The following is a 22,264-nucleotide window of genomic DNA, read 5'->3' as shown; positions in this document are numbered from 1 at the left end:
TTGCACTCCTGCCTGGGCAACAAGAGTGAGACTACGTTTCCAAAAAAAAAAAAAAAAAAAGGGCATGAGCAAATCAGTTGGGAAATGTTGAGTATTTACTATATTCCAGGACTTTTTTTTTCCTTTTTTTTTTTTAAAAGATGGGGTTTCACCATGTTGGCCAAGCTGGTTTTGAACTCCTGACCTCAGGTGATCCACCCACCTCGGCCTCCCAAAGTGTTAGGATTACAGGCGTGAGCCACCACGCCCGGTCCTATTCCAGGACTTCTTAGAGCCTTTACTGTAAACCTAAAGATCAGAGAAAATAGCAAATGGATGATTGGCTGGCCTTTTTTTTTTTTTTTGAGACAGAGTTTTGCTCTTGTTACCCAGACTGGAGTGCAATGGTGCAATCTCGGCTCACAACCTCCGCCTCCTGGGTTTAGGCAATTCTCCTGCCTCAGCCTGAGTAGCTGGGATTACAGGCATGCGCCACCATGCCCAGCTAATTTTTTGTATTTTTAGTAGAGACGGGGTTTCACCATGTTGACTGGGATGGTCTCTATCTCTTGACCTCGTGATCCACCTGCCTCGGCCTCCCAAAGTGCTGGGATTACAGGCGTGAGCCACCGCACCCGGCCCGGCCTTTCTAGACTATCTTTTTATCCTGTTGCTCAACTTCCTAACTGTATAAACTGAATAATTACTGGTAGAGCTCTTACCATTAGTATTGGTTTTAGGAATACCCAAATTTTCAGATTTGGGAATACTTGCATATCTTGGGGATGAAACTGAGATTTAAACATGAAGTTCATTTACGTTTCATATATACCTTATGAAAGTAAATTACCTGCATAGACTGAAGGTAATTTTACACAATAGTTTAAATTAATTTGTCCTACAACTTAATTCCTTAAAACATTTTTTATTTTGTTATAAAATAACACTTCCAGGATATGGACTTGCTGTGGTAGGAGTATGTATCAAGCTGGAACAAAATCTCCGGCCCTTCTCTCCTTCCCAGAGGTCAATATTTTAAATTACTTTGTCCTACAACTTAATTCCTTAAAACATTTTTTATTTTATTATAAAATAACACTTCCAGGATATGGATTTGCCATGGTAGGAGTATGTATCAGACTGGAACAAAATCTCCAGCCCTTCTCTCCTTCCCAGAGGTCTAGAATAGGAGGTCAGTGAATGTTCCAGTCCTCTAAAAATACATGGTTGATTCCTCTAGCAACCAGCCCTGCTCCCATTCTGAAGCTATCTAGAGGCCCCACCAAGAGTCACCTCATTAGCATAAACTCAGGTATGGTTGAAAGGAGCTTGTTATGAACAACAAAATATTCCTTTCACTCCTGTCACTCAGGAAATTGCAAGGCTTTTCAAAAGAACTATGCTATGTATCAGGTTGTTCAAAAATGCCTGCACTTAAGGCTCAGCATTCAAAAATGAATCTTTATATGTAACAAAAATTAAACAATATATTTTCTGTATTAAAACTAAAATATTTTGGATAATCATAGTAAAGAATATGCTCTAAGAAAGGGGATAAAAGCTGTTGGGCGCCCGTTGGTACTACCATTTCATAGAAGATCATAGTTGTGAACAAGCAGAAGGATGATGCAACCTCTGACATAATTAAAACTGGGTGAACCACAATAAGTGTGTTCCAGCAGTTTGTCACGTTACGTGTCCAGGTCTATTACAGCTACTGAGCAAATGGGTTGGCATGGATAGTTATGTCCTTAATGTGTACATCATTAAGAGGTCGATATGTCTTCTCATTTACTGGCAACTTCTCCAACTCATCTAGAGTTTCCAGACCATCTATTACCCTGAAAGAGAAACAATGTAACATACGAATTCCTTACATTGAAACATAATATCCATACCTATGAAAATTATAGTTGTCTTAAAAAAATAAGTCTTAGAGATCTCTGAATTCTCTAGCTGAATGTACAACAAAATATTGACTTGATATACCATCATAAATATGGATCAAAATTCAGAAATAAAAATTTATTTTTATGCTCTTAGTCAACAATACAAAGGGTAGGAATATTTCCACCAAAATTCCACTAAAATTATATTCTACCCCATTCATACAGTGACACAGAACAGCTACAAATGGGACTAATATAACCAGTTAAAGGGAAAACAAACTGTTTTTCTACACTTTCACATTTCCAACACCAAATGTGTAGGTTTTCCTAATTCTCCAATTCTCTGGGTGTCCTACAACTTAATTATCTTTTCAAAATTTTATTTTTTTTTTCAAGACAGGGTCTCACTGGGACTACAAGTGCATGCCACCACACCTGGCCGACAATTTAATTCTGACACTAACTACAAGGAGTTAACAGAGACCAGTTAGTCCCACAAGACTGCCCTTACTACTTTGGATGTCAGTTGGAAGTCCCGGTTGTGATTCTGTACTATCTGACCCAGATATAATCTGGGATTTTTCACGCCCCCAGCTCTGTTCAATAATTTTCTAAAGTGGCTCACAGAACTTAGGAAAGCACTTCATTATTATGGGCTATTATAAAGGTTACAACTCAGGAACAACCAAATGGAAAAGATGTATAGGGCAAAGTCTGAGAGAGGGGCATAGCACTTCCATGCTCTCTTGGGGTGTGTTACCCTCTCAGTATCTACATGTGTTCGTTCACCCACCTGGAAGCTCTCAAACCCTTCAGGGTTTTTATGGAGAGCACATTAGGTAGGCATGATTAATTAAATCACTGGCCACTGGTGACTGGAACAAAATCTCCGGCCCTTCTCTCCTTCCCAGAGGTCAAGAATAGGATCAGTGAATGTTCCAGTCCTCTAAAAATACATGGTTGATTCCTCTAGCAACCAGCTCCTCCTCCCATTCTGAAGCTATCTAGAGGCCCCACCGAGAGTCACCTCATTAGCATAAACTCAGGTATGGTTGAATGGAGCTTGTTATGAACAACAAAATATTCCTTTCACTTCTGTCACTCAGGAAATTGCAAGGTTTTTCAAAAGAACTATGCTAGCCAGGCACGGTGGCTCACGTCTGTAATCCCAACACTTTGGTAGGCCAAGGTGGGCAGATCACGAGCTCAAGAGATCAAGACCATCCTGGCCAACACAGTGAAACCTCATCTCTACTAAAAGTACAAAAAATTAGCCGGGCGTGGTGGTGTGTGCCTATTGTCCCAGCTACTCAGCAGGCTGAGGCAGGAGAATTGCTTGAAAACGGAAAACAGAAGTTGCAGTGAGTTGGGATTGCGCCACTGCACTCCAGCCTGGCGACAGAGCAAGACACCGTCTCAAAAAAAAAAAAAAAAACTATGCTAGACACTGGGTGATAGGATTGCTGGAGTTTTCTTGATTTTGCTCCTCTAAATATTCCAATTACTTTATGACTTATATACATAACAATATAGTATTATTAATGTATAACAAAATAATGTTTTAGAAAAAAAAAGGAACTATGCTAGAAAACAAGGATCAAGTCCAAATATGCATTTCTTTTTTTTTTTTTTTTTTTGAGATGGAGTTTCGCTCTTGTTACCCAGGCTGGAGTGCAATGGCGCGATCTCGGCTCACCGCAACCTCCGCCTCCTGGGGTTAGGCAATTCTCCTGCCTCAGCCTCCTGAGTAGCTGGGATTACAGGCATGCGCCATCATGCCCAGCTAATTTTTTGTATTTTTAGTAGAGACAGGGTTTCACCATGTTGACCAGGATGGTCTCGATCTCTTGACCTCGTGATCCACGTGTCTCGGCCTCCCAAAGTGCTGGGATTACAGGCTTGAGCCACCGCGCCTGGCCCTCAAATATGCATTTCTTATTAAAACACACTAGTCATAAAGATTTCTTTGCTATAGGAAATACCTGGAGAAAGTAGATGACACTGACTGAGCACGGTGGCTCATGAGGTCAGGAGATCGAGATCATCCTGGCCAACATGGTGAAACCCCATCTCTATTAAAATACAAAAAACTAGCTGGGCATGGTGGCACACACCTGTAGTCCCAGCTACTCAGGAGGCTAAGGCAGGGGAATCACGTGAATCCATGAGGTGGAGGTTGCAGTGAGCCGAGATTGTATCACTGCACTCTAGCCTGATGACAGAGCAAGACTCCATCTCAAAACAAAACAAACAAACAAACAAAAAAGTATGTAGATTACATGATTAGCAATATTGCCCTACAATGAGAGTCCTGAAGTAGGTGACCACTACACTTTCTACTTAATTGTTAATTATGGTATTTCTTTCTTTCTTTTTTTTGAGATGGAGTCTCACTCCCATTGCCCAGGCTGAAGTAGAGTAGAGTGGCACAATCTCAACTCACTGCAGCCTCTGCCTCCAGGTTCAAGAAATTCTGCTTCAGCCTTCCAAGCAGCTGGGACTATAGGCATACGCCATCATGCCCAGCTAATTTTTATATTTTTAGTAGAGAAGGGATTTCACCATGTTGGCCAGGCTGGTCTCGAACTCCTTACCTCAAAATCATCTGCCCACCTCATCTCCCAAAGTGCTGGTGTTATTAGGCATGAGCCACTGCGTCCAGCCTAATTTTAGTATTTCTACATTTTGTTTTTGGATAACAAGAAGTAATAAAATAGGAAAAGAGAAGACTGACAGTTAACTCAGCCTTCAGCAAGCCCACTTCATGTTACCACCAAGAAAAAATATACTGAGAGCTACTGGCTAGAGTCCAGTGGCGCAATCAAACTCAGCAGCCTTGACCCCCTGAGCTCAAGCAATCCTCCAACTTCAGCCTCCCAAGTAGCTGGGACCATAGGCATGAGCCACCACACCTGTCTAATTTTTAAGACAGGGTTTCACTATGTTGCCTAGGCCAGGAGTCCTCAGTCCTCTATTTTTAATTAACCTAACTTGGCATCCAAACTATTAAATAGAATGAACTCTAGAATTGTGCCTTGGTTTATTAAGCATGGTAATTATTTGTTGAATGAACAAATTTACTTCCCACTGATTTACAAAAGCAATTCCCAGATATAGTACTTTTAACAAATACCCTGGCATAAACTGCTAAACACCTTCCTGGGAGCCATTCTTCTTACTCAGAGAAATCTAATTTTAGTAAGGGTGGCAATGTGTCTGGCTGAAATACATTTTCTACCTTCCAGGAGTACCTTTTTACCCTATAGGTAAAAAGTGGTCACATTACCAAGTTCTGGGTCGTCTGGGAAAGTTGTTTTTGTTGTTGTTGTTGTTGTTTGAGACACGGCCTCCCTCTGTCTGTTAGGCTGTAGTGCAGTGGTGTGATCTCAGCTCACTGCAATCACCTCCCGGGTTCAAGCCATTTTCCTGCCTCAGCCTCCCAAGTAGTTGGGATTATAGGCACGCGCCACCACACCCATCTAATTTTTCTATTTCTAGTAGAGCTGGAGTTTCACCACGTTGGCCGGGATGGTCTTGATCTCCTGACCTTGTGATCTGCCCTCCTTGGCCTCCCAGAGTGCTGGGATTACGGCGTGAGACACCAGGTCTGGCTTTATTTATTTATTTATTTTGAGATGGGATATCATTATCATTCTGTTGCCCAGGCTGGAGTACAGTGGTGTGATCACAGCTCATGCAGCCTTGAACTTCTGGCATCAAGTGATTCTCTCACCTCAGCCTCCTGAGTAGCTGGGATTACAGGTGTGTGTCACCACACCTGGCTAATTTTTAAATTGTTTTTGTAGAGATGGGTTCTTGCTATGTTGTACAGGCTGGTCTGTCTTGAACTCCTGGCCTCAAGTGATCCTCCTATCTCAGCCTCCCAAAGCACTGGGATTACAGACCTGGGAAATTTCTGTTAATTAAAAAAGCTGGGCTGTGCGTGGTGGCTCATGCCTGTAATCCCAGCACTTTGGGAGGCCGAGGCGGGTGGATCACCTGAGGTTGGGAGTTCGAGACCAACCTGACCAACGTGGAGAAACCTTGTCTCTAAAAAAAAAAAAAAAAAAAAAAAAAAGAAAGCTGAATCAGCTGACAAATACCTTTTGTCTTTCCTCCTCCTTAGTGCCTGGTACACAGAAGTTATGACAAGACTGTGCTGCCAATATTATAACAGAAGTGTCCAGAACACTGGTAACATAATGGAACCACCATGCCAGTTCATCTCTTTAAGCCATTATTTTTCAGATCTGTTAGTTGCTGTGAAATGCTATTATTAATGAAAATAGATCAGCCTGGGCAACAAAGTTAGACCCTGTCTCTACAAAAAAAGTTGTTTTTCTTTTTAAATTAGTTGCCCATGATGGTGCACATGGTTCCAGTTACTCAGGAGGTTGAGGTGGGAGGATCACTTGAGCCTGAGAGGTTGAGGCTGCAGTGAGCTGTGATTGCACTACTGCACTCCAGCCTGGCGACAAAGCATTGTGTCTCAAAAAAAAAAAAAAAAAAGGCCAGGCACAGTGGCACATGCCTGTAGTCCCAGCTACTCAGGAGGCTGAGGTGGGAGGATCGCTTGAGCCCAGGAGTTCTGAGCTATAGTGTGCTATGCCGATCGGGTGTCCACACTAAGTCTGGCATCTATATGGTGACCTCCTGGGAGCGGGGGACCACCAGGTTGCCTAAGGAGGGGTGAACCAGCCCAGGTCAGAAATGGAGCAGGTCAAAACTCCTGTGCTGATCAGTAGTGGGATCATGCCTGTGAATAGCCACTGCACTCCAGCCTAGGCAACATAGTGAGACCCCATCTCTGGAAAAAAAAAAAAAAAGATAAACTATGTTAATTTGCATAACAATATTTAAAAACTTACTGGCCTCTCTTCTATAAAATAAGGAAAATAAGGCTCAGGGAAATTATAATTTTCCCAGGGTCATAGGGTTGCTAAGTGGTAGACTTAAACTCCAGGTACATTTAGCTCTTTTCTTTTTTTTGCTTTTTGAGGCAGAGTCTTTTTTTGAGATGGAGTCTTGCTCTGTCGCCAGGCTGGAGTACAATGGCTCACTGCAATCTCCGCCTCCCAGGTTCAAGCAATTCTCCTGCCTCACACTCCCAAGTAGCTGGGACTACAGGTGTGTGCCACCATACCTGGCTAATTTTTAAAAAATATTTTCAGTAGAGACAGCATTCCGCCACATTGGCCAGGCTGGTCTAGAACTGTTGACCTAAGATGATCCACCCACCTTGGCTTCCCTTCCTGAAGTGCTGGGATTACAGGTGTGAGGCACCACACCTAGTGTCACTCTTTTCAATATTAGTTATGCTACTATCACAACCGAGCATATGCACCACTTGCATTGAAGTGCCAAAAGAAGACCATAACCAGAATACTCACTTCCCAAATACGGTGTATTTCATGTCCAAATGTGGCTGTTTGCCATAGGTGATGAAGAATTGAGATCCATTAGTGTTTGGGCCATTATTAGCCATAGATACAACACCTCTAACACTGTGCTGAAAAAGACACACCAAAGTATTAATTTAACTGTGGTTTTTTTGTTTGTTTTCGATTTTTTTTTGAGATTAAGTCTCGCTCTGTCACCCAGGCTGGAGTACGGTGGCATAATCTCGGCTTGGCTCACTGCAACCTCTGCGTTCTGGGTTCCAGTGATTCTCCTGCCTCAGCCTCCCAAGTAGCTAGGACTACAGGTGTGTACCATCATACCCAGCTAATTTTTTTTTTTTTTTTTTTTTTTGCATTTTTTAGTAGAGATGGAGTTTCACCATGTTGGCCATGCTGGTCTCAAATTCCTGACCTCGTGATCCACCTGCCTCGGCCTCCCAAAGTACTGGGATTATAGGTGTGAGCCACCGCGCCCAGCCTTTTATATAACCATCCCAAATATAGGATTGAAACAAGACAGGCACACCTTTGCTTTCTTTTTTAAAAGTATTTTGAGATGGGGGTCTCACTATGTTGCTCAGGCAGGTTTCTAACTCCTGGGCTCTGGTGATCTTCCTGCCTTGGCCTCCAGAGCATTGGGATTATAGCTGTGCATCACTACACCCAGTCAAGACATTCACTCATTACCTTCACAATATTTAAGGGAGCAAGAAAACATTTAACCAACTTCTATTAGGGCTAATCTAAATGTTCAGTTTCTTTCTTTCTTTTTTTTTTTTTTTTTTGAGACAGAGTCTCATTCTGTAGCCCAGCCTGGAGTGCAGTGGTGTGATCTAGGCTCACTGCAACCTTTACCTCCCGGGTTCAAGTGATTCTCCTGCCTCAGCCTCCCAAGTAGCTGGGACTACAGGCATGCACCACCACGTCTGGCTAATTTTTTGGTACTTTTAGTAGAGACCGGGTTTCACCCTGTTGGTCAGGCTGATCTCAAACTCCTGACCTCAAATGATCTACCCGCCTTGGCCTCCAAAGTGCTGGGATTACAGGCATGAGCCACTGTGCCTGGCCTAAATGTTTAGTTTCTACCTTTTCTTTATTCTTGAAAACTTGTATGTAAAAAGTTAATATATCAAATCATATTTCTCAATTAATTTCATTTTCACTTTGAAGAAATACAGCTACGGACTTTTTTCAATGCCAACAAATAATAAAATTAATCCTTACATTTATATTAAGGAATAATGTGTTGGAATGGAACAATCACGCAGACAACAAAACCAAAATGCCCACAATCTCTTCTCACATACAATGGACTCTCACTAGTTTCTTTATCTGTAAAACAAGGGAGGTTGGACTAGTACAAGGGTCTATTTACAATTTAGATGCTCGCAAGGGTCAAGCAGATAAACTGACAATTGGGCAGAGTGTAAACATTAAAGAGAAATGAAGTCTGGCAAAATGAGATCCATTAGTGTTTGGGCCATAAAGGCTCTCTCTTGACTAATGGTATTAAACATTTTTTCTTTTAACTAATGGCTATGGATAATGCATCTGTGGGTGTTCCACTCACGGGCAGTCAGTTTATAACCCCAGTACTGAATGATCTAAGAAAGGTCTCACCTATCTCTACTATTATGATAATATTTGTTTACAAGAGACTGTGTATAAAATTAAAAGGACTTTACTGACAAGAATGAAGATATAACTGTGAACTATGTTACAAGGAGGTGCCTGTAACACACTACAAGTAACTCCACCAATTACTCTAGCTTTAGCTATTCATTAGGTGACACTAACAAGCTATAGAGATGCAGCTCTGTGTTTTTCTTTTTTTCTGAGACTGCGTTTTGCTCTTGTTGCCCAGGCTGGAGTACAATGCCGTGATCTTTGCTCACTACAACCTCTGCCTCCTGGGTTCAAGTGATTCTCCTGCCTCAGCCTCCTGAGTAACTGGGATTTTACAGGTGCCTGCTACCATACCTGGCTAATTTTAGTAATTTTAGTAAAGATGGGGTTTCACAACGTTGGTCAGGCTGGTCTCACACTCCCAATCTCAGGTGATTCACCCGCCTCAGCCTCCCAGAGTGCTGGGATTACAGGCATGAGCCACTGCACTCCACCAAGATGCAGCTATATTAAAATGTTAATGCTCGTCTCTCTAAAAGGTGTTTACCAATCAAATATAATATTACACTTGATATATATCAAATATATACACAATATGATATTTAATACATATACAATGTAATATTTAATACATATACAACATTTAATACATACACAAAAATATAGTTAATAAAAAATAAAAGTTAATAAAATAAGCACCCGTTAACATATTTCCCAGCTTTCAGAGTTAAAATTTACCAATTCATTAAATAATGGGAACTCTGGCTGGGTGTGGTGGCTCATGCCTGTAATCTCACACTTTGGGAGGCCAAGGTGGGTAGATCACCTGAGGTCAGGAGATTGAGACCAGCCTGACCAACATGGTGAAACCCCGTCTCTACTAAAAAAATACAAAATTAGCTGGGTGTGGTAGTGGGCGCCTGTAATCCCAGCTACTTGAGAGGCTGAGGCAGGAGAAACACTTGAACCTGGGAGGTGGAGGTTGCAGTGAGCGGAGGTTGCAGTGAGCCGAGATCGTGCCATTGCACTCCAGCCTGGGCAACAAGAGTGAAACTTCATCTCAAAAAATAAACAAATAAATAAATAATAATAATAATGGGAGTTCAAAAAAAAGTTATCAATTAATTATATATATCTATGTGCTCCTCTCCATCTATTACCTCAGCCTCTACAAGAGGTAACCAGTAAACCATATTCTAATACATTTTTTTCTTTCCTTTTTCTTTTTTTTTTGGAGATGGGGTTTCACTATGTTGGTCAGGCTGGTCTTGAACTTCTTTGATCCACCCACCTCGGCCTCCCAAAGTGCTGGGATTACAGGTGTGAGCCACCGAGCCCAGCCATGTTTTCATTTTTTTTAGAGACAGGGTATCTCTCTGTCACCCAGGTTGGAGTGCAGTGGTGCAATCATAGCTCACTGTAGCCTTGACCTTCTAGGCTCTAGCAATCCTCCCACCTTAGCCTCCTGAGTAGCTGGGACTACAGATATACACCACCATACCTGGCTAATTTTTTAACTTTAGTAGAGACGAGGGCTCAATATGTTTCCCAGGCTGATCTCAAACTCCTGGCCTCAAGTGGTCCTCTCACCTTGGCCCCCTAAAATGCTGGGACTTTAAGAGTGAGCCACTACGCCTAGCCCTAACACATTTACACATGCCTGAACAACACATTTTTTCCCTTTTCCTTCTGAATATAATGGTATTATAACATTTTAGTCTTCTGGGAAATGCTTTTTACAAATAACACCGTTACATTTCTAAGGTCGTGCATGTATATATAGCTAATTTTTTTTTTGCTACTATGCGATATTTCACTACTGAATACACAAAATATCCATTCTATAATCAATGGACATTTCGGTTGTTTCTAGACTTGCTGTTACAAACAGTACATCCGAACACTCCTGTACATGTCTCTTGGTGCATACTTACAGGTTTCTCTTGAATAAACATTTGGGAATGGAATCCCTGGGTCAGAATATATGAACAGACAATACATATCCATAACCTTGGTGTATGAGGTGTATAATATATAATGGTTTTCAACTCTGGCTGTAAAAGAATCATCCAGGAACCTTAAAATATAGTCAAAGTCCTAATCAGCCCTATTGACTGTTTATTTTTAGGGTAAGGCTGTGATCTGTTATAGTTTTAAAACTTCCAGTGGCTCACTCCTGTAATCTCAACATTTTGGGAGGTCAAGACAAGAGGATCATCTGAGTCCAGGAGTTTCAGACCAGACTGGGCAACAGAGTGAGACCTCGTCTCTACAAAAAATCAGAAATTAGCTAGGCATGCTGGTGCACTCCTGTAGTCCAGCTACTTGGGAGGCTGAGGCAGGAGAAACTGCTTGAGCTCAGGTGGTCAAGGCTGCAGTAAACCGTGATCAGACCACTGCACTCAGCTTAGGCAACAGAGTGAGACCCAGTCTCAAAAACAAACAAAAAACTTCCACAGGAGATTCTGTCACAGCCAATCCCTGGTTTTCAACTGGAATATGGAAGCAGTCATTAATGTAGTAATTAATACATAAATAATTGTTTAGTTATTCATTCAGGAAAAAGTTGACTTTTCAAAAAGTTGATCACCTCCCAGCCTCAACTCCTGTAACAAAACCAATATATTTCCTTATAATAGAAGAGTAAAAGGAACCAGTTTGGGCAGCATAGTGAGACACCATCTGTACAAAAAAATACAAACATCACCTGGGCAGGTGGCATGCACCCATCGACCCAGCTACTCTGGAGGCTGAGGTGGGAGGATCACTTGAGCCCAGAAAATTTAGACTGCAGCGAGTCAAGACTGCGTCACTGCACTCCAGCCTGGGGACAGAGCAAGATCCTGTCTCTAAAAAAAGTTTAAAAAAAAAACACAAAAAGAAAAGAAATTACTCCTAGTCTCATCATCCAGAGACAAACACTGCAATGAATTTTTTTCAGAATTTTTGTGTATTTTGTGAATTTTTTTCAGAAATTTTGTATATTTTGATGTATTGGAAATATAATACACTTAAACTGCATATTTTGATTGAGTACACTTTTTTTTTGAGACAAGTTCTTGTTCTGAGCATGATCTTGGCTCACTACAGCCTTGATCTCCTGGGCTCAAGCAATCCTCCTGCCTCAGACTCTTGAGTAGCTGGGACCACAGGCACATGCCACTACAACAGGCTAATATTTGTTTTTTGTTTTTCGTTTTTTTTTTTTTTTGTAGAGATAGGGGTCTCAATATGTTGCCCAGGCTGGTTTCAAATTTTTGGCCTCAAGCAATCCACCTGACTGGGCCCCTCAAAGCTCTGGGATTACTGTACCCGGTACTGACTGAGGATACTTTATCACTCTTTTTCTAATCATAAAGTTATGATTCTATGCAGATACAAAGTATGAAAGACCACACAATAAATCATTAACTGAAGTCATCTCTGGGAAGTGGAATTGATTTTTAAAAATAGGCATGCACTAGTTTTTTAATTTTAGACCAAAAAAAATGACTCCACAGAGGTTTGAAAAATACAGAAAAATATAACAAGGAAAATTAAAAATCCCTAATTTTACCATGGTGAAGACTATGTGCACTTCTCTTTAACCTACTTGCGATCTACCACAGGTATCAAGTCAAGTTAATACAGGAATGTTCGAACATCCAACAAAAGATGATAAAAGCTGGGCACTGATAATGGGTAACATTGCAACCCGGAAGTTTGATAGTCTTTCCTCCCCACTCTCAAAAAAGATCACTGTTTCATGTCATTCAACATGAATTTTATGGTGAGATATTAAGCCCCTTTGGTACATTACTAGTTAAACATTTCAGGTTAGATTCAAAGATGAACTCACTTAATATCAAGAGTCATGTGGTGGTGAGATTCTAGTACACGTTAGGATAGGACCACCATTTATCAAGTCTCCCTGACATTATTTGTCAGATGTACAAAAACTATAAAAAAAGTGTATTCATTTTGCAATTATGTTAACTTGTATTACTATAACATATGTATCAAAGTTTCTAAGCATAACCAAGGCATGAGAACATAGATTTTTAAAGAATTGGGCCGGGCGTGGTGGCTCACGCCTGTAATCCCAGCACTTTGGGAGGCCGAGGCGGGTGGATCACGAGGTCAAGAGATCGAGACCATCCTGGTCAACATGGTGAAACCCCGTCTCTACTAAAAATACAAAAAATTAGCTGGGCATGGTGGCGCATGCCTGTAATCCCAGCTACTCGGGAGGCTGAGGCAGGAGAATTGCCTGAACCCAGGAGGCGGAGGTTGCGGTGAGCCGAGATCGCGCCATTGCACTCCAGCCTGGGTAACAAGAGTGAAACTCTGTCTCAAGAAAAAAAAAGAATTGAGGATTTACCTTAAGATATTCACTGTATTCATCCTCAAACTTCTTGCCCCAGATACTGTTACCTCCTCTTCCAGTACCTATATTACAAGGCAAGAAAATCAAAAGAAGTATTTAATTAAAATAGAAAACAAGCTCATTTCCCAAAACTTAAGGAATACTTTATAGTACAACTGCTTAAATATAAATAAAATTTGGCCAGGCATGGTGGCTCATGCCTATAATTCTAGCACTTTGGGAGGCTGAGGCGGGTGGATTGCCTGAGCTCAGGAGTTTGAGACCAGTCTTGACAACATGGTGAAACCCCATCTCTACTAAATACAAAAAATTAGCTGGGTGTGGAGGCATGTACCTGTAGTCCCCGCTACTCGGGAGGCTGAGGCAGGAGAATTGCTTGAACCCAGGAGGCAGAGGTTGCAGTGAGCTGAGATTGTGCCACTGCACTCCAGCCTGGGCAACAGAGCACGACTCGGCTTCCAAAAATAAAAAATAAATTAAAAAAAATACACACACACACACATACATATATAAATAAAATTTGATATGGCCTTTCCTAATTCCCCAAATTAACTTCACAGACCTGAAGATTAAAATAGACCTACAAAAAACAAAAAAGAATAACCCTCCTTATAAATACTGTTCATATATATTTTTTAGTATGAAAATCTTCACAAATTTGTATCTTGTCTTTGTGCAGGAGCCATGCTAATCTTCTCTGTATCATTCAAATTTTAGTATATGTGCTGTCAAAGTGAACAAAATTTTGTTTATATTTTAGGGGTAGGTGCTAATAATTTCTGCTTTAAAAATTATACCATGGAATACTATGCAGCTGTGTAAAGGAATGAGATCATGTCCTTTGCAGGGACATGGATGCAACTGGAAGCCATCATCCTCAGCAAACTAACACAGGAACAGAAAACCAAACACCATATTTTCTCACTCGTAAGTGGGAGTTGAACAATGAGATCACATGGACACAGGGAGAGGACCAACACACAGCAGGACCAGTAGGGGGATGGGGGACAAGGGGAGGGAGAACATTAGGACAAACAGCTAATGCATGCGGGGCTTAAAACCTAGATGACAGGTTGATAGGTGCAGCAAACCCCCATGGCACAGGTATACCTATGTAACAAACCTACATGTTCTGCACTTGTAGAACAGAACTGAAACACACACACACACACACACACACACACACACACACACACACACACACCCCTCTACATTTTAAATTCTTCTTTTACCCACTGCTTCATACTATATATTCAGTTCCTTGGATCTTAGTTAACGGAATAACTTACCTGTTGGATCTCCTGTTTGAACCATGAAACCCTTGATATTTCTATGAAATATACAGCCATTGTAGTAGTTACTGGCACAAAGAGCCAAGAAATTCTGAAGAGAGTAAAAATAATGATTGAGAAATGATGCAGAAGAAACCCAGTTAAGGCAAAGAATCAATCATATTTACTGAAAATGCTATAGCAGCATAAACTATGACTTTTGGCATTACTTTGGATGTCACTTCCTTTCCTAAAACACTTTCAATAGCTTCCTTCTGCTCTTGGATTAAGTGAAAATCTTCAGCAGGGCCTAACAAGCCCTGCAGCACCTGGCTTATCTCTTCATCACATATACTAAGAACTGCTTTCTTATTGCTTACTACTTAAACCCATCAGCATTCTGACAACCCAAAAGGGACAGGATTTCCCATCTTGGGGACTTTGTACCTGATATTTCTATACCGGGAATGTTCTCTTTTTTTGTAGAGACAATATCTCCCTATGTTGCCCAGGCTGGCCTTGAACTCCTGGGCTCAAATCATACTCCTGCCTCAGCCTCCCAAAGTGCTGGAATTACAGGTGTGAGCCACCGTGCCTGGCCTTAGAATTTTTTAAAATTTTATTTCACAACTCTGAATACCTGGAATATTCTTTCTAAACCTCTTTCCACAGAGATGCCCTCACACCTTCACATTCAGTTTAAGAATTAGTTTCTTGGCTAGGCCTCCCCTCACCTTCTTCCTTTCCTATTATTCTCTCTCTCAACACTTAATTGTTTTCCAGGCATTATCATCTTTTAGAATGACTTAATTTTAGGCCAGACGCAGTGGCTCACACCTGTAATCCCAGCACTTTGGGAGGTGGGCAGATCACTTAAGTCCAGGAGTTCAAGACCAGCCTGGGCAACATAGTAAGAGCTTGTCTTTATCTTTAAAAAATAATAATAATAAATAAAAATATTTTTTTAAAAAAGAAGTATTTAATTTTCCTGGCCTGCTTATTTTTACAACTAGAATATTGGCTTCATGAGGGTAAGGAATGTCTGTTGCTCATCACTGTATCCCCAGACTCTGGGGCAAGATGGCCTTTCATAAATAATGGGTTTTTGTTTTGTTTTGTTTTGTTTTGACACAGGGTCTTACTCTGTCGCCTAGGTTGGAGTGCAGCAGTGTCATCAGAGTTCACTATAGCCTTGACTCTCCAGATTCAAGCAATCCTCCCACCTTGGCCTCCCTTGTAGCTGGGGCAATAGGCGCACAACACCACACTTGGCTAATTTTTGTATTTTTTTGTAGAGATGGGGTCTCACTATGTTGTCTAAGTAGATCTAGAATTTCTGAGCTCAAGTCATCCTGCCACCTTAGCCTCCCAAAGTGCTGAGATTATAGATGTGAGCCACCGCACCCGGCCATAAATAATTGTTGAATAAATGAATATATATAGCTATAGCTGACTCTTCTTTCTTCTATCCTTGTCATTTAAACAGGTGAAACAGGCCGGGCGCGGTGGCTTATGCCTGTAATCTCAACACTTTGGGAATCCAAGATAGGTGGAACACCTGAGGTTAGGAGTTCAAGACCAGCTTGATCAACATGGTGAAACCCCATCTCTACTAAAAATACAAAATTAGCCAGGTGTTGTGGTGCATGCCTGTAATCCCAGCTCTCAGGAGGCTGAGGCAAGAGAATCCCTTGGACCTGGGAGGTGGAGGTTGTAGTGACCAAAGACTGCACCACTGCACTCCAGCCTGGGCAACAAGAACAAAACTCTGTCTCAAATAAATAAATTAAAATATACAGGTAAAATAATGTATAGAACAGGCCAGGCATGATGGTTCACACCTGGAATCCCAATACTTTGGGAAGCTGAGGCAGGAGGATGGCTGGAGACCAGGAGTTTGAGACCAGCTTGTGCAACATAGTGAGACCTCATCTCTACCAAAAAAAAAAAAAAAAAAGAAAAAAAAAATTAGCCTCGCGTGGTAGCACCTGTAGTCCCACTACTTGGGAGGCCAAGGTATTGCTTGAGCCCATGAGGTTAAGGCTGCAATGAGCCGTGATTGCACCACTGCACTCCAGCCAGGCTGGCACAGCAAGACTCTGTCTCAAAAAAAAAAAAAAAAGAAGTATACAACAATTCTTTAATATAATATCCTGGCTGGGTGTGGAAGCTCACACCTGTAATCCCAGCACTTTGGGAGGCCAAGGCAGGTGGATTACCTGAGGTCAGGAGTTCAAGACCAGCCTGGTCAACATGGTGAAACACTGTCTCTACTAAAAAAATACAAAAATTTGGCAGGCGTGGTGGCGGATGCCTGTAGTTCCAGCTACTTGGGAGGATGAGGCAGCAGAATTGTTTTAATTCGAGAGGCAGAGGTTGCAGTGAGCCAAGATTGGGCCACTGCACTACAGCCTGGACGACGGAGCAAGACTCCCAGGGTGGGGGAAGGCTGGGCGTGGGGGCTCATACCTGTAATCCCAGCACTTTGGGAGGCTGAGGTGAGTGGATCACCTGAGCTCAGGAGTCTGAGACCAGCCTGGCCAACATGGTGAAACTGCATCTCTACTAATAAAGTATAAAAATTAGCCAGGCATGATGGCATGTGCCTGTAATTCCACCTACTCAGGAGGCTGAGGCAGTAGAATATATATATATATACACACACATACACACACACACACACACATATAAATAATAATAATATAATCCTAATGATTATGTTTCCTGAGGAAAATGAGTCCAAAGAAAATGATACTGGCTACTCTAACATTACAGAAAAATTATCTGCCTTCTCTTCATTCCACCTTTGGGATTGGACAAATAAGTGGAAATCAGATCAAAAGTTATGATGGTTAGTTTTTTCTAACAATGGTTTTACAGAAAGTTTTGTTGTTGTTGTTGTTGTTTAGGTTAATTATTCAATTCCAAAATGGTTACCTTGTTGTATTAACTGATGTAAATAATGGTACTTACCTCACATGTTTTGGGTGTCCTCTCACAAAAGACTTCAATTTTAATATCACCTACATCTGTATGCAATGTCACAGACTAAAAAGGAGAGAAAATGTGAGAACAAATCAAATTTCTTCAGATGACTTTATGTACTATATTATTTCCCTAAATGGATATTCAAGATGATAATCTGAATAAAAACAGACAGAAATACTGCTTCAGAGATGACCCGTCCACAAAGGATGTTGGTGAATTGCATATATATAAATAATACATAACAATTAGAGATAAGTTGTACTTTTTCCTCAAAATGTATCTGAACAGTCGAGAAAAAACTCCAGAATATAAATGTTAGGGTTAAGTAGTATCCATGATAAAAATTTGGAAGTAAACATTTTGATGGAAATAATTATTATAACTTTGAATTTTTTCATCAAGAAAAATAAAAACAATTGTTATGTATTATTGATTTATATGGCAATTCACCAAAATCCTTATTTATAGAAAAATGATGAGAAAATGATTTTTCAAAACATAATTGCCACCATTTTCCTCAGGTAATTTAATTTTGAGAAATAGGGTTAAAAAATAATTCCTTTCTCAACTAACAAAAACATAACCAGTGTCAGCGTTTCTAAATCCTAAATGTGCAGATAACCACAGTGATCTTTCTTGTTTGCTTTTTTTCTTGTACCTGTTTTTCTGTAAACTGTATACCCCTTGATACGATACTCTATTCTGGAGAGGGAGAAAATAATCTGGAGGATTCCTTTTTCATTTCTCTTCTTTTTTTTTTTTTTTTTTTAACGATGAAGTCTTGCTCTGTTGCCTAGCTGGAATGCAGTGGTGCGATCTCAGCTCACTACAACCTCTGTCTCCTGGGTTCAAGCAATTCTCCTGCCTCAGCCTCCCAAGTAGCTGGGATTACACACCTGGCGAATTTTTGTGTTTATAGTAGAGATGGGGTTTTGCCATGTTGGCCAGGCTGGTCTCGAACTCCTGACCTAAAGTTATCGGCCTGCCTTGGCCTCCCAAAGTGCTGGGATTACTACAGGCATGAGCCACCGTGCCTGGCCTTCTTCTTAAATAGTAACTTCTAGTAATTAGAGAGTATGACCAGGTTAAAGATGTGTGTGGAAGAAGCAGGGCACTAGTTTCATTGCTTTTTTGTATTTCTAGTTTTAGTTGCCTCCTTTGTTTTTTTTAAAAGTAGAGATGGGAGTCTCACTATGTTGCCCAAGCTGGTGTTGAACTCCTGGGATCAATCGATCCTGCCACCTCAGCCTCCCAAAGTGCTGGGATCACAGGCGTGAGCCACTGCACCCAGCCTAGTTGCCTACTTTAGATCCAGAGCAAAATAACCCAGTTAAAATTGTCAGACCTATCTATTCTCTTCTGCTCCTTCAACTCTTCCTTTCCATTTCTATCTATCTTGTAATCAACCTTCCTCCATAAAAGGTAAATTCTGTACGTTTTAAGTGACAATGCTAAAGAATTTTAAAGTAACTTTGTGTATTTTTAAAAGAAGTATTCCATATTAAATGCTTCTATAGCGTACAATTTCTCCATCTTGTCACTGCAATTTCCATGCACTTTTAAGCCCTTGACTGAATTTCTAAAAATTACTTATAATGAAAGACATTTGATAAGAATTGTTCAAAACTTACCATTTTTCCTCTTACTGGTTTCAGGAAAGACTACGTAATTTCTCAGAGTCTTACAGCGAGGTCAAAAATAAGTCTCTAGTCCCAAAAGAAAAAAAGAATTAGGCTTATCTTTCTATCTTCCTCATTCATACACGCTCACCTTTACTGCACATTTCAAATAAAAATCCTCGCCCAGAATGGTGGCTCATGCCTGTAAACCCAGCACTTTGGGAGGCCAAGGCGGGTGGATCGCCTGAGGTCAGGAGTTCAAGACCAGCCTGGCCAACATGGCGAAACCCTGTCTCTACTAAAAACACAAAAATTAGCCAGGCGTGGTGGCACTCCCCTATAGTCTCAGCTACTCCGGAGGCTGAGGCAGGAAAATTGCTTGAACCCCGGAGGCGGAGGTTGCAGTGAGGTAAGATCCCGCCACTGCCAACTTGGGTGACACAGACAGACTCCATCTCAAAAAAAAAAAAAAAAAAAAAAAAAAAAAATCCTCTCATGGCATCCCCTATGTAAAAAAAAACCCAGCTATAGAGTAATGATAAGAGACCCTACCCGATTCAAGCCTCCCAGTCTCCTACTTGCCCTGTTTGCTCTTCAAGAGCCTCCTTGCAAGTCCCCCAGTAAGCCAGATACCTTCCCTTAGGGTCTAGGCACTGGGTGTCCCTTTTGCCTGGAATGCTTATTACACTCAGACATCTCTACAGCTAATTTCCTTACCTCCAAATTTCTGCTTAAATGTCAAGTTTAACTGACCTGACAACCCTACATAAAACTGCTTGAGACCTAGGACATTCCTATTTCCTTCTCCCACAGCACTTATTACTAATATACTATTAACTTCTCTCTTTTTTTTTTTTTTTGAGACGGAGCCTCGCTCCGTCGCCAGGCTGGAGTGTAGTGGCGCGATCTCAGATCACTGCAACCTCCGCCTCCCGGGCTCAAGTGATTGTCTTGCCTCAGCCTCCCGAGTAGGTGTTATTACAGGCACGCGCCACAGGGGTTCCACCCGGCTCGGCCTTCCAAAGTGCTGGGATTACTAGCGTGAGCCACCGCGCCCGGCCCTTCTTTTATTCTCACGTTGCAACAACAGCCTCGCTGCCCACTATTCACTCGCAGTATCCCAAGAACTAAACCAGTAGCAACAGAGCTCAGCAAGTATTCGAATAAGTGAATGAAAGAATTAATGACGTTGCTCCATACTTGGGTTTCACCACTTCGTTTAGCACAGCCGTTGTTAAAACAGGAAAAATGCAATCGGACATGCCAGCAGAGTTCTGCGTGTTCAAAATTATAGTTTCTATGGACCAGCGGAAGTTGGGCGCGGGACCCAAGAGAGAGAACGCCCCTTACCGCCTCATCTCCCTCCTCTCCACTCCTTCCTCTCTCAAACCAAAACAACACTGTAATTTATCCCCCACCGGAAATTTGACAGTGAAAGAGAGCTCTATTAATAATTCCACTGGGACAAGACGCGTAAGGCAAAACTATCTGGGTAACCTCAAGCAAAGGTTTACACTCGGTTGCCGAACTGAAAGGACCACTTCCGCCCAGCTTTCCAGCTACGTGGAACCCATTACCACAGCTCCACGAGCGCCGACGCAGGACCGGAAGTGACGTGGCAAAGTTTCCGGGACTGGTGAGTAGTGGGCGATTTAAAAACCCGTAAGTGTAGTTGTGACCTTCGCGGTAGGTTCGGGTTAGTGCAGGCTGTGATTGTTATATTGGTGCTGCAGAGGCAAGCAGAAGAGATTGGGTCAGAAAACTACCCTGCCGCGAGACAGCACTGTGTACTAGTGGGACGGGGGTCCTGACTCATACTTACTGTGTCACGTGGGTTTTCACTGTCCTGGAAAAGACACGAAATGAGGCAAAGATTAGGTAAGGTAGAGGGAGCGGTTTAAAGGGGCCCTGCCGATGCTACTTAATAGCAAACACAGTGTTTACCTTAGTACGAGAGCTGTTTCCAGCTTTACGTGTAAATCTCGCGATATTGTGGCTGTGGCACTGTTTCCTGCCCCGGAGGAAACTGCAGATGATAACTCATTTGCCTGTTGTTGCACAGCTGTGACTCTGACTTCAGAGTCCCTCCCACCATACTATGCTGCCTCCTGTTGTCGTTGTTGACTGTGGCCATGTAGCCTCTCAGTTTCCTCGTCTGTAACAGTAAATAACTCAAAACCTGCATGGTGGCCCACTAGGGTTTCACTTGCAAGCTTGCCAGATGTAGAAGAGGCTAGAGAACGGAGGTGAGGACCGTTAGAATCTCATCCAAGGCCGGACGCAGTGGCTCATGCCTGTAATCCTAGCATTCTGGGAGGCCGAGGCAAGGTGGATCGCTTGAGCGCAGGAGTTTGACCAGCTTTGGGCAACATGGCGAGATCCCATCTCTACTAAAAATACAAAAATTAGCCAGGCGTGGTGTTCCGCGCCTATAGCTCTAGCTACTCAGGAGGCTGACGTGGGAGGATCTGCTTGAGGCCAGGAGGTCGAGGCTCCGGTGAGCTGATACCGCACTGCTACACTCCAGCCTAGGTGACGAGTGAAACTCTGTCTCAAAAAGAAAAAAACAAAAACTTCCAAGACCTCGAGTGCTTTTTGGAGACCCTGTATTACTTCTAATAATGCATTATAAGCATCCCCATCTCATTAAATAGAAATGTTGAAAAATTGCTTGTGGAATAATTGGCTTATGGATGGATATTTCATCAAATTTGCAATTGACTATGCTTTTCTTCAAAAAGTGTTTATAGGTAGTAAGTTTAAGAATGGTGTTGACAGCATTATGTTTTTTTTTTTTTTTTTGAGACGGAGTTTCGCTCTTGTTACCCAGGCTGGAGTGCAATGGCGCGATCTCGGCCCACTGCAACCTCCGCCTCCTGGGTTGAGGCAATTCTGCCTCAGCCTCCTGAGTAGCTGGGATTACAGGCACGCGTCACCATGCCCAGCTAATTTTTTGTATTTTTAGTAGAGACGGGGTTTCACCATGTTGACCAGGATGGTCTCGATCTCTTGACCTCGTGATCCACCCGCCTCGGCCTCCCAAAGTGCTGGGATTACAGGCGTGAGCCACCGCGCCCGGCTCAACAGCATTATTTTTTGTAGTTATTTGATTAAACATTTACTAATT

General features: G+C 41.9%; 2 protein-coding genes and 1 non-coding gene across 11 annotated transcripts in view; 1 reads left to right on the top strand and 2 right to left on the bottom strand.

Moving 5' to 3' along the window:
- Window positions 1-888: 888 nt before the first annotated feature.
- Window positions 889-21,405, bottom strand: PPIL3 (peptidylprolyl isomerase like 3). 6 transcript variants are annotated; one of them, XM_064373198.1, is made up of 9 exons: window positions 21,082-21,119; window positions 20,960-20,983; window positions 20,715-20,864; window positions 19,150-19,224; window positions 17,504-17,578; window positions 14,549-14,642; window positions 13,254-13,321; window positions 7,259-7,377; window positions 889-1,820 (listed from the first exon to the last, which is right to left on the bottom strand). In XM_064373198.1, exons 4-9 carry the CDS (start codon window positions 19,150-19,152, stop codon window positions 1,694-1,696), a joined length of 486 nt encoding a protein of 161 aa, XP_064229268.1. In that variant the 5' UTR covers window positions 19,153-19,224; window positions 20,715-20,864; window positions 20,960-20,983; window positions 21,082-21,119; the 3' UTR covers window positions 889-1,693. The 6 variants fall into 6 exon arrangements, with proteins under 6 accessions (XP_064229268.1, XP_064229267.1, XP_064229269.1 ...); XM_064373197.1 differs by having other exon boundaries at window positions 20,960-21,405; XM_064373199.1 differs by lacking the exons at window positions 20,715-20,864; window positions 20,960-20,983; window positions 21,082-21,119 and adding an exon at window positions 20,635-20,710.
- LOC135273702 (U6 spliceosomal RNA) lies at window positions 13,894-13,998 on the bottom strand. The gene has a single exon (XR_010341518.1). It is a non-coding gene; the product is annotated as a U6 spliceosomal RNA (small nuclear RNA).
- Window positions 20,608-22,264, top strand: part of NIF3L1 (NGG1 interacting factor 3 like 1) — a 45,544-nt gene continuing 43,887 nt past the window's right edge. Inside the window, exon 1 of one of the 4 annotated variants that reach the window (XM_012446129.3) lies at window positions 20,608-20,773. The gene's annotated coding sequence lies outside the window, so the exon portion shown is untranslated. Of the gene's footprint in view, window positions 20,800-22,264 lie in introns of all 4 variants that reach the window. The other 3 variants (XM_012446130.3, XM_012446128.3, XM_012446131.3) reach the window with 3 other exon arrangements.

Source organism: Aotus nancymaae, unplaced genomic scaffold (genome assembly GCF_030222135.1).
Source record: "Aotus nancymaae isolate 86718 unplaced genomic scaffold, 86718_ANA_hifiasm-v0.15.2.pri h1tg000008l, whole genome shotgun sequence".
Lineage (NCBI taxonomy): Eukaryota > Metazoa > Chordata > Mammalia > Primates > Aotidae > Aotus > Aotus nancymaae.
Note: the sequence above shows the minus strand (reverse complement) of the source record. Positions and strands in the feature narration are given on the sequence as shown.